This window comes from Sarcophilus harrisii, chromosome 6 (genome assembly GCF_902635505.1).
Source record: "Sarcophilus harrisii chromosome 6, mSarHar1.11, whole genome shotgun sequence".
NCBI lineage: Eukaryota > Metazoa > Chordata > Mammalia > Dasyuromorphia > Dasyuridae > Sarcophilus > Sarcophilus harrisii.
In genome coordinates, this window is record NC_045431.1 from 75,363,229 (window position 1) to 75,376,394 (window position 13,166).

Consider the following 13,166-nt stretch of genomic DNA (forward strand, 5'->3'; position numbering starts at 1 on the left):
CGTGGATCATGTACACATTCAGAATCAAAATTATTTGTTTTTAATTCATACACCAAAATGAGTTTTATGTGGAACATTCTTTTGTTCCTTATCATAGCTATATACAAGTCTCTCCTCTGTCATGTTCTGTTCCTTACCCGACTAGAAATGAAATACTTTAATATCATATATATTTATCTTTTTCATAACTGGGCTCACTATTATGCTATATTCATAAAGCTTTGTTTTAGGACACCTAATGTTTTTGCTTATTGGTGCCTATGGCTCCGTTCTCTCTCTGGACTATAGCAGTATGTTTGAGCATGCACTTGCACCAAGAAAGACATTAGTCATCATTAACAGAAGCACTGACACCAAATCTAAGTGCCTCTCCACAATGACCAAGTGGCAATCATCTTTCTCTTACACTGTCACTGCTGATTAGGATTTTCTTTCATGAAAATTTAATTTGTTCCCCCTTTCTGAAGCTTCTTCTTCTTTCTTTTTTTTTTTAAACATTCCTGCAATAACATAGCATGCCAGCAAGACACTGCAGATGCAGCAAAAGAGGCTGTACCTGTAATGTAACCAAAGATAAAAAGACTCCAAGCACTCAGCTGGATCTTTTATCTTGTCAAACAGAAAAACAGAGATGTAGTGAATGACATCTAGTGACAAGAGAAAAAATATGTATATATATGAATTGTATCCAATTTCAAAGAACTTGTATGTACCCAAACTTAAGTGATGAAAACTAAACAAATAAGTTTCCCTGAAATATACTAATTTATATAATTCTTAAGGTTTGGAAACTCTAAGGCAAGAACACTTCAGTATCGGTTCCCTTTATCCACAATTTTTATCTGTGATCTCTTTTATAAAATAGAGAAAAGGAGTGTTCAACTCAGATATTTCACAGCAAGCTTAAGAAAATATTTAAACAATCAATCCTTTCAATGTGTGTCAACCTACTTTGTAGTTAAGTCAAACAAAGAAAATAATTTTTAGTTGCAGGAGATAAATGAAAATGATTCATTTGACCACGCAGGACATTCAGCAGCAAGGCAGTACTGTTGTCTTAGAATCTTGTTCTGTATAATATCAAGATACCAAAGGAATGAGTTATTTAAGGGAAGTTTTTCAAAACATTTACTCTTCTGTTCTATTTCAATGTGTTTAAAGATTTTTTAAAAGTGTAAGCATATGTTATTTTGTAAGCATTTCAGGTCAGCCTAAAGTTCCACTTTGTTGTATAAATACTCACATTTTTATATTACTTAAGTAATGTAACAAAATTAGGGATTGGATTTAAATTTAAAACATCTCTAATTTATCTTATAGCTTTCATGAACATGTGCACTTTGTGTCAAGAGCTGTGATATTTTGTGTCTAAGTGAAAGTAAACTGTATTTCCCTATTAAAATGAATGAGCCATGTGAAATGTTCTTTTAAAACAAAACAAAAAGCCTCACCTCATTTTAGATTCAGGATCAAACCATAATTTATCAAATTATAATCATTAAATTTCCCTCACTCATTGCTACTCTGTGCTACATAAAGTAGTGCATAAAGGATTTGAGGGTCACAGTGGTTACCACTTAATTGCTAATACATCAAATTTACCAGGGGTTCAAGTTGGATTATTTTTTTCTTTTTAAAATGATTGCTAGCTACAAAGTTTAAGATGAGAGAAGAAATTAAGATAGATTTTTGAAGGGCATTCTCTAATTGTTGAACTTCTGTTGTAAGCATACCTTTGATTAAATGCAGAGCTAGTCCAGAATGAAACAAGACTATACCATGGCAACCTAACCTAATTATCCATGAAGAATATGTTTACATATGATCCGACATTTCTATTTTATTCTTGACTACAGAAAGAGTTGCTAATATATTCAAAAGCTTAGAATGAAATTCCATTTTTTGTTGGTATATGTAATCCAGTTCAAAAACTAAGGAGTCATAATGGTCTATATCCAGCCTTTTCCTGTACCTAACTCCAAGTTCAAATACAGAAGTTTAGCTCTATAACTTCTACCCCTCAACCAACTCCTACCCCTACCAACCTCCAAGCTACTTGTCAGTGAAAGGTTGGGCGATTTATTGACCACCTCTGGATGCATACTGTCAGGGCTGAAGGAAATATGAGGGAGGGTTGTCGCTACTGTTCAGGAGCTCATTGATAATGACATACCTGCTTCTGTCACCCATTACCCATACTACAAACTACTTAGACCTAACTGAAAAATCAATAGTCTACTTGCACTGGTTCCTGTGGCTGCCTTCTTTGATTGTCAGCTCCTGTCTAGGGTCAGCACTTACATGAAAGGGGCTGTGACTGCCTGATGCTTTCAGGACAACCTAACGATATGAAACTAGCCAACAGAACAGTAAATTCTGTCTCCCTGCCCTCCTCATCAATTAGGCTTTGACTAGGCTTGCCTGTAGAAACCTGACCTTTTAAGTTTAGGTGAATATGGACTAGCTGAACACACCATTGCCCTCAGCACTGAGCCAGGAAATCCACTGACAGGTTAAACAAAACAGAAGGTTGTAACTGTCATAATTTGCATTGCACTTTCACGCCAACAAGGGTGTTATCAGTAGGGGCAAGCCCTGGAACACACAGCTCCCGCACCCTTAAGTCACTCTACTCATAAATTTTCAAGTGAAGTGAGATAAAACATAAATTTACAAATAGCTATGCATTTCTAGTCCCTCATTCTTTCAAATTTGCACTTTGCCAACCCACAAAGTGCCTATCACCAATTCCCTGGGTAGTTACACTGGCCTTCCAATCCCATTACTGACGAACTTCCAATAAACATGACACATGTGTAAAAATATCTCATCCATGTCAGTAGAAGGGAATGTAGATAGACAGACAGACAGACTGATAGATACATGGATACATAGATAAGATAGATGGGTAGATCACTAGATAGAGGCAAACAAGCAGTCACACTGATAAAACTCATAGTTGAGATGAGATATTAGATTTCAATATATTTTCTTTGTCTACTAGAAAAATACTCACAAGTTCAGTACAAACATGCAAGTTATTATCACATATCTGAAAAGAAGTGATGAAATTATTTCCTGCCAAATTACATGCATATAGTATCCTTTACAGTTTGGGGGAAAACTAGGAACATCTGCAAAATAAAAGATGTTAACACTTTTATGCTTGTCAGATCATCTGATGAAAACAAGTAAAAGTATGAGAGAATGCTAAACTTTCTTTCATTTGATTACTCATATTTAAAGAATCCCTCCTTCGCCTGATCTGTCTTTTAACAAAATATGAACATGGAAATCTAAATCTATTTATAGTGGTATCATCTCACTAAAGCGAACTTTGTTAGTTAATTGTGAATCTGAGGTCTTTTTTTTAAGCTCTAAAAATAAAACATACTTTTTGTCTTAGTCAATGCGTCACAAGGCTTGATTGTGATCCAGTTCAAAAACTGAAAACTTCTTCCCAGTTCCTAGGATTCCAAAAAACAATATACCTACTAATTCTCAATTAACTGTACCTTCTTCTCTATATCACCCAAATCACTCCCATCTCCCATCTAGTCGTCTCTCTAAAATTACAAGAAATTGTAATACAATTTTATACAATATACAATAATACGATTGCAATACAAGAAATATGCTAATACATATTAAAAGGGCCTGTTCAACATTCCCATTTTAATATCTAGTTTGTATTAATTAATCACTAAAATGTTAAAACAAATGTTAAAACAAAACTCAACAAACAACAACTTAATAATGTATCTGTCACCAGAGCCTGGGCTTCTCTGATATGTAGCTTGTTGTTTCTTATGTGCACTTGCAATACAAAGAAAAACAACTATATGGAAATAATCCAATGATAACATTTCAATTCCATGCATGACATGGTATGTAAAAATTCCCTTTCAGTTTACTTTTTCTCTAGGATTCTCCCAAGTTGAAAGTCTTCAAACATTTATCCTAAAGAAGCAGAACGAGTCAAAACTTATTGCCTAAAAAAAAGTTCCAAGACGAAAGTAACTTAGAAACATTAAATATTAACAAAACATCAGTTATTAATCAAGATAAGCACCGAGATGTGTGACATGGGTTTGAAATTAAATGTTTCATTTACTTTAAAATCAAACAAAATCCCAAACAACTACAGCATAATTACCCATTAAAAATAGTAGGTTTGAATGAGTCTGGATGCATCCCTTTGCAGACCTAATGTGATGATTAACTATGTATCTGGTGGCATGTCAAGTCCTTTTGCTTTGCCTATCTGATAGTAAAGTGAAAGGGCATGGACAGTGTCCAGTCCCAGCAAGCAAATCATTTGGAAACAGTCATAGCCATAGATCAAAGTTTTTTCTCTCTACCTAGAACCGATTTAAATCCACCAACTCAGAATTTCCAGCACACAAAACCAATCAAAATAAGAGAATGACTCCTTAGGATCCAGAGATAATAAAGGAAGATAGAAAGGAAAAAAGCAGAAAAGAAACAGATTAGCAGAGCCCTGAAAGCCATAGACCAAGACAGCTGTTTTACATCCCAGTTTTACTTTAAGATGGTTAAAAAAAAAAAAAAAAAAAAAAAGTTTCCAACCCTTGGATCATCAAATACTATTTCAATTAGGCTACACAGATGTCTTTTCTATGTAACAGGAGCCAACAAGGGATTTTTTTCTTCACCACTATTAAGAAATGGTAGAAATCTCTCTGCACATCACTTTTAAGTTCTCATTCACAAAAAAAAAAAAAAAGAAAGAAAGAAAGAAAAAGAAAAAGAAAAAAAAAAAGTTGGGGAAAATATTAAGAATGAGGATGCTTTTTTTTTTTAAATAGCAAAGTCTGTACCCAAAAGGTTATAGCTTTGTATTTCCAATAAATGTATAACAAGGATTGCAAAGCTTTATAATTAGCAGGTGTCAAATCAATGCCAAAAGAGTAATGGGAGTGGGATGCCTTCAGCAAATTTGAAGATGAGTAAGAAAAGCTTAGAAGGCTATCTTGCTCAGATTTAAGATATTAAACACTGTAAAAAGCTATTTAAATGCTATTCACGTGCTGCATTTCATGTCCTTCTTTGTTAAATATAGGTCCTCACAAAAACAACTTAAAAATCATGAAGCCATAAAATGCTAGCAATTTGTTTTTATCTATTTGTAGGTTGGCAACAGCATATTGCTAATAAGGACAAGATCAAAGATTTGATTCCTCGAAAAACATCTTTTCTTTGAACTGAGAACCACAAGCTATATAGCCATTGAATAACTGAGTTAATCATACAAGAATTTTTAATTTTTTGGAAATATGTAAATCATTGCAGAGTTCAAATCAAATGTATATTTAGTTATTTTAAGTTTACTACCAACTAAAATCTGAAAGTTAATCTAGTTTAAATCCAAAACACTCATAAAAAGACAAAATGCCCGTAGATGGTATTGAAATATGGTTGAAGAATATAGAAATGATCCTGGACAAGTCAGGAATCTTTCTGGTCTTTTGATGAATAAGAGAACTATAATCCATGAGCAATCATGTCTTTTTCAACCCTACCACTTAGGACTCTTATTCTTTCTTCTACTATTAAAATCAAGAAAAATAGTAACATTTTCTATGAGGGGACATGAGGAAAGGCAAACAGGACCTATCATTTCACTAGTACAGGGAACAGCTAGCTACATCTCATAGTTTTAGAGAGTTGATAGTGTGGGGAGGGACCAAGATTTAAGTGATTTGCTAGGATCACATGGCTAGTAAATATATGAGAGGCTGAACTAAGTCTACCTGATGTCAAGGCCAGCTCTCTATCCACTAAATAGATCACTATCATGATTATATATAGATTCATCATTTGGAAATGAGAACACTATTATCTCTTCCAATTACATTAAAAGATAGTTCTCAAAAGATATGACAAACTTAGTATGATAGTAAAAAACTCATTGAAGATACCTAACTTACATTTTCCAGAAAATGATATTTAAAAGTTTTGAACAGAAGCCATTTTGTCTTTTTTAATACAATGAAATTATGTTATGTCTATATGGACATATAGGGCAGGAACAGAATGTAATAGAGTGCTGGGCCCAAAGTCAACCAGACCAGAGTTCAATACCAGCTTCAGATACTTACTAGCTATGTGACCCTGGACAGGTCATTTAACCCCTTTTGTCTCAGTTTCTTCTTTTATAAAATGAGCTAGAAAAGGGAAAGGAGTACCTTTGACAATAAAATCCTAAATGGGGTCACAAAAAGTCAGAAACAAGTGAAACCACCAACTAATAATATATGTATACATGCTATACATATACATATATGTACACACACACACAGATTCTACTCTGCCGTCTCATCCACAAGATGTGAATTCTTGAAGGTCATACCATGAAAGCACAAGCAAGCTCTAGTAGGTGTTCTAAGTTCAGAAAGCTTGTGAGTACAGGTTCAATTACAAGATGAATGTCAGCTGTCTGAGGATTAGCCAATCTACCTTTCCAGAAGCCAATCGCTAGATTGGCTACAAGGTATCAACATTTTCAGTCACAGCAATTCTCAAAGACTAAATTGTTGGGATGTTACAATCTGAGGAAGAAGTATATTTAATAATGGAATTAGATTTTGAGTTAAAATATATAATAACATTTATTTTGTTAATTTCCAGTTCAAAAGCTATATACTTCGTTTTTTCTGCAATGCAAATATTTATTTGCTTGCTTTACAATTTATATTCTTATTCATGATTTCATTAATATACTATACATATACCAACCTATGGAAAAAATGAACAAAACTTTTTCATAAACCTTAGTGCCTCTTTTCTAAACATAGCATATTAGAATTAAATAGCAATTCTTAAAATTTAGATAATCCAGCTATGCCCAAATACCACTATATATATATATATATATATATATATATATATATATATATATATATATATATATATATATATATATATACCAAACAGAACTCCAGTGGTCCCAGGGCTATTACAAACAGAAAATACATTTTAAAATTTTCATGTGTCATCCTGAAGAATGATAGACTTATTGTTGGAAAATAAACTAAGAGTTTTATTTAACTGCATGTCATTTTTAAGATAATTTCTTTTTTCTTAAGTACTTTGTTCATCAACCAAAGGCATTTATGTTTTTTAAAATAGGTGATTTTTAATGAAAAAAGTAAACTTCTTCTAACAATATAGATGACCTCTTCAAATGATTAGAAGACCATTCAGAGAACTGTTTAAAAAAATAAATAAATAAACATTAACAGGTTACTCTAGAAGAATTCCAGGATATCAAACATCAAGAGCTTAGAAACAATCTCTATCATACTCACCTTTAGATTTGGGGCATTTGATTACATTACAGAGGCTTTTTAAATCAAAATATTGAAAAGTTGATGTGTTTTTTTCTACTCTTTAAATAGCACAATACTTAAGAGCATTTGTTAGAAAACATATTCCAACCATTGTAATATTACTTCAATTTCATCATCTAATACTTTTTTTTTAAAAAAGTATTTAGAATACAATTCAATTTTCTAATTTTACTGGTTAGAATTCTTAAGTTGGAGGAGTTCCATTTTTAAATGTCTTAAAGAAATGTGATTATTAAGGTAGACATCTGAGTAAAAATTTAACAGTCATAATAACAAAAAGGAAAAAAAAAACTCCATGCAAAGAAAAAGTAATGAATTAGTCAAGTAAAAATATGAACACCCCTCCCACAAAGCCCACGCAATCCATAAACATTTCTACACAACATTTTAAAAGAAAATAATAAACAATCCAATAATTTTACAATGCTTCTTAGATCGGCTGCTAGGAAACAAAAATCAAATAGTTCAAGATTTATGTATTGCTCATTAAAGCTAGTGAAATAGATACATTATCTACAGTAATTAAAAGAATAGATACCTTCCAAGTCTCCCAGGTATGACAAACTTAAGATCGAATGACAGGGTTAACTCAGTAAACATAGTTCTGAGATCAGTAAATAATAAAAACAATCCACAGTTTAAGGACTTTGTATTCTCTGGAAATGTAAACAGGATTATAACTGTCAGGTCCACAGAAGCACTGACTTCAGCCATTAGTTTGGTTTTACTGTTGAGAAACCAACATCTACTACTGAATCATTTCTTTTCAAATCTACACATTCCCTGCAGCAGTTTAAGCTTCATCAGTGGTGTAGGAATGTATAAAAATGACAGACAAAGGGCATTAGTTCTTTTCCTATGCTATTTTTCTAAAAATGGAAGCACAGAATTGTTTTTACAAAGCTGTTAGGTTGAAGCTATTTGAAGGCAGTTATCTAGGGAGGAAAAAAATCTGGAGGCAAAAAAAATTATTGCATTTTAGACTGTTACCCTTGAGCGAGATTCTTGGAAAACATAGTATAATGTTACCAAATAAGCAATGAACTATCATAACATTTATATTTTAGTTTAATTATCCATCATTTTTCAGTTTAAAATATCTTAAATATTTTATGTTCTACTTCAGTGCGTAGCAACAACCTTTATATTATTTGGAGAATAGTATACTTCCAAAGATAGCATAGTACTTCCAAACTTTCTATATTAAGAAAGTAAATGATAGATCCCAAAGTTATGTTATATGCCAAATTTTCACTTGAATTGAAATTCTTGCATTTAATATATAGGAATGATTAAACAAAAAATATCTATTTCAAAGGTTTTTTCCCCATTCATAAATCATTTATTTAAAAAGACAAAAGGAGTAGAGTTAATAAAATCTCATTTATTCAAAATCCAACACAAATATAAAACTATTTGATCTGAAGCTGATCAAAAACTGTTCTCTCTGGGAAAGATATATATATATATACATATATATAAAAAATATATATATATATTTACATATACACACATATCAATCTATATTTATATATGATTAATAGCTTAACTGATATGACTTTTATTTAAAATTCAAAAGGGCATATTTTTCTAAATAAGATTATTTAAAAAAATAACTAGTTCCGAAAAGCCACCCTTCCCAACCCGTACTTTCATCTGGCTATTATGATGCTTCATTAAGATAAGCCTAATACTGAGATCGAAGTATCCAAATCGTACTACACACACCCCAACAATTAAAAAAAAGAATTTAAACCACCTTACCAATATTTCCCCCTCCCCCTTTCAAGTATCCTTTGCAGAAGAAGCTCTCCCTAGCAAAACACACCATTGCTCCAGGCAGTAGCATGCTGCTATTGGCACTGCCTAAACCAAACAAACAAGATGTTTAACAGTCAAATAAAATGTCCTGCAGCCTCCCTAATGAATTTGTCAAGGACCATCAGATCTCCCCCACCCCCACCTTACTCCCTTGCCTCATTAACTCAAGTATGATGAGACGGATTATAACTAGAGAATACAGATCAATTGGTCTGAAGACTTCAAGTGGCTTTTAGCCTTGAGAGTTTCCTTTCTCTCACTTGGTCCTTTTAATAGAATACAGTATCTCCTCCAGAAGGAGCTGCCACTTCGTTTTAATACACCATCAAGGAGCTGCTGATGGACTTCTATACTAACATACATAAAAGCAGAGGTGACAAGGGCTCTTCAATTACAACCTCCTTGGATACTGTTCCCCCTTCAATTATTCATCTTGGGGAAGAACTGATCCGCAAATACACAGATGAAGCTGCTCTTAATGCAGGGCAGCCGCAAAGACGTGGGGGTGGGGGTAGGCAAGGTGGGGGGGGGGGGGGAGAGTTGCATGGTGCTATTTGCTGGAAGTGTTTAAGTTTATTGCTCAAATGATGTTTCTAATTAGTGCCCGGGCAATAAATTAAAGTCGGCTTTGTTTAACTGATTTATTATTTACTAGCACTCCTACCTCAGGATAAATTGGTAATGAATTGTTTTTAAATCAAAACATTTGTAACACTGTATCATCATTCTGCCTCTATGTAAAAGGAAGAGGGAAAAAAAAAAAGCCGGAGAAACTGTAGTGGGAGTTGAAAACGTTTGGGCTGTTTGGCGAAGTAGTAGTTGGGAGAAGAAGGTGGGATCAGCAAGAGGATGGTTGCGTGCGTGCACGTATCCCCACAGAGTGCCTTTCACTCTAGGTTGCTTCCACTGGCTCCGCTCTCTGCTCTCCGCCATTCCCGAAGAGGCGTGGGGCTCCGGGCAGGAAAGATAAAGGGAGGAGAGCAGGACAGAAAAGAGGAAGGGAGGGGGAAGGAAGGCGCTCTCGCCAGAAATCGCTGTCAGCTATGAGAAAATGGGTCCAGACAGTCAGGTTAGAGATTCCTCCGACCCACTCACTACAAGCAATCTGCAAACCACTACTCGCCGGAACAGAGGGAGGTGCCCCGCCTAGGGGAAAAGAAGCGGAACCTCTGGGGCCTCAGCTGCTTCCCTCCTAGGAACAATGATCGTAGGCCGCTCCAAACGCTCCCGCACCCTAGCTAGCCCAGTCATCTGTCTTCTCGGAGTAACTGCCCTCCAGAGAAGCTGGGACATAGGACTCTGGGGTCTGGTTTGACAACTTCCCTAAGGAAAGTGGCCTTCTCCACCCGTTAATAATTCCCAGAGTGCGGGTACGATTGAGAAATGACTAGAAAGCCCTGTTACCACTAACAGGTCAGGGTTTCCCACCTCGCGCACTAAATTCGAAGTCGCTTCCTTTCCTTTAGATCTGTGGCACTTCTTTCCCAGCACTCTCACAACTACGCTCGATCCCGGGCCTCCGTGGCTCGCCTCCGCCCCCTCCAACCCCCCAACAGGGCGGCACGGTGTTTCCTCCGCCGGCGACGCGCTAGGCAGAGAGCCCACGTCGGCCCCGGCCCCAAAGTCACCTTGTTCCAACGGTCGGAAACGCCCTCCTTTCCCATTGCTCTTCGCCGCAAACAGCAGCCCTACGTCCAAATCCCACCTCCCGAAAAAGCCTGCTAAATTCAGGACAAATTCTGATGCATTCAAGGGGGAGAAAAAGAAGGGGTGGTGGTCAGCAAACTAGAGGAGCTGGGGGCAGCTGCTACAGATCACAGGAGAGAGAATGCCGGAGCCTTGAGCTCCCTCCAATCTAACGCAGAGGGGCTCGAAATTCGCTTCGTTCCAGAATTTGGTACAAGTCCCCAGATTCTTCCCGCCGCCGTTCTCTCAACTTTCTAATGCACTACTACTCTTATCTAGAAAATCGAGTGATCAATCCACATCCATAACAGCTGATTCTCATTCCAGCGGATTCACCCAAGGTCACCTATCCAGATAAAAGTCAGAAGCCCCTCCCTCGGCAATCTAACTAAAAGAGATCTGTCTATCCCCTGGGTATATATTTGTTTTAAGGCAGTAGATCCACGCTCCTGAGGTTTTGGCTTTAAGTTTCAACACTTCTAGGGAAACAAACAAACAAACAAACTTAAAAACGCCTCTCAATTTTACTCTTCCCCAAATAAAAGTACCCGATTACTACAATGAGTGTAGGTTTGAAGAACAACGCAAAGACTGGAAATTTTTTAAAAAGGAGGAGAGGGGCGTTCTAGGAGATCAGAATTTTACTTTGCAAAGATGACAAGAAATGCAGGCGGTTTTTAAATTTGCACATACTGACTTAAGTTGTGAGCTTTTTAAACGGTTTCTAAAGTGAGCAATAAAAGAGTAAAGATGATAGCGGTAAGGCTTTTAAAGCAAGTCCACTTCGAAACAATTATGACTTTTACAAGTCATAATTAGTTCTACTTAAGAAACTATTTAAAAATCGCCTCAAATTAAGGAGAATTCTAGTATCAGTGTATTTTTAAAGTTTAACTGGTTTACACTTTAATGCTGTGTACTACTTCGGCAATACGGTCAAAATATTTACTGATTAAAATACGGAGATTAAGGTAGAGATTAAGGTTATTTAGTAGTAGTTATGCCTTAATAAATAGAATACTTGGCATAAAAAAACGAGGAAGCAAAACATTATGAAGTAAAATAAGATGCTGGAAACTACTCTGTCTGCTCCAATCACTTTCTCTGCAGGATCCTAATTTCAGTTAAAGATTTATCTTCAGGATTACAATCCATGTCTAAAATTTTCTCTCCTCTCCCGTCCCCAGTTACATTTCTCTGCAGCGACATGTAAGGGGAACCTCGCGAGGACTTTGGAAAAGGAGAAATGAGAGAAATATAATTGCCCTGACCCCACCAAATCCCTTACTCTTCCCACAAAACTGACTAAGTAAAAATGATTTATGTAAAGTGACTTGCATCCTGTCCTTGCATGATGGTAGAACGCAAAAATAAAGAAATGAAAAAATAAATCCCCCAATAAAAACAAAACCCTGCACCTTTCTAAATCTGTACTATTCTTTCTGCTCCCTCCCCACTTTACATTCCTGCCATCTCCAACATAGACGATCTTCTTAGCAACTGAAGAGGTCTATACCTTCACCTCCCCCTTCCCACCCCTACCCCCACTTTCATCAGGGGGTAGTGATATATATGCGCGCTTGGATTCTTTTGGAGTCTTGCATATGGCTTTATGATCTCCTCTTCTTTCTCTACTTCTCCTTGCCCCCTTTCTCCATCACGTGAAGTGGTGGCAGCTACCCGGTTCTAACGTGCATATATCCTCTCTAGGATTGGCTGCAGCAGTGACAGCTCGGACTGCGATTGTATGATCTGACGCTCCACCCACTTCATGATGGCCCAGGGACCATTCATAAACTAAACAACTCCAGCAAACAGACAGAGAAAGAGAGAGGTTGAGGCTCACACACCAGAGTGAGGGGAGGGGGGCGAAAGAGACAGCGGGAAAGAGACAGAGACAGAGAGACAGATAGAAGCAGGCAGAAGAGAGGGGCGGGGGGAAGAGAGACAAAAATAGAGGCTCTCTCTGAAAGCAACATAAAGGGGGAGGAGGAGAAAAACCCAGGGTCGTAACAACTACACCCCAGATGCAACGCAAGCAACAACTTCGTCAAGATAACACAGATTTCGTGAGAGACAGAATTAGAAATTACAAAACAGAAATGAATCTTAAACAACTTCCACCGGTTTGTACCTAGAGAAAGACAAGATATCTTTTCAAATCAAACAAAATTGGGTCCAGAAAACGCCTCCGGCAGGAAAAGAAAGAAACCACCACAACAGAAGCGCTCCAAGAGGCAGAGACAAACACTGAAAGCAGCACACCTCCTGTGAACCGCGGATGCT

At 36.3% G+C, this 13,166-nt stretch overlaps 1 protein-coding gene across 9 annotated transcripts in view; it reads right to left on the reverse strand.

Annotated features, from left to right (window-relative positions):
• The window catches only part of LRBA (LPS responsive beige-like anchor protein), a 754,452-nt gene that overhangs the window by 291,331 nt on the left and 449,955 nt on the right, over positions 1–13,166 (reverse strand). Inside the window, exon 1 of one of the 9 annotated variants that reach the window (XM_031943310.1) lies at positions 10,823–12,149. The exons of the other annotated variants lie outside the window; for them this stretch is intronic. Coding sequence (XP_031799170.1) covers positions 10,823–10,858 — 36 coding nt within the window. The 5' untranslated portion in view covers positions 10,859–12,149. Of the gene's footprint in view, positions 1–10,822; positions 12,150–13,166 lie in introns of those variants that run through there. 9 annotated transcript variants of the gene reach the window in all.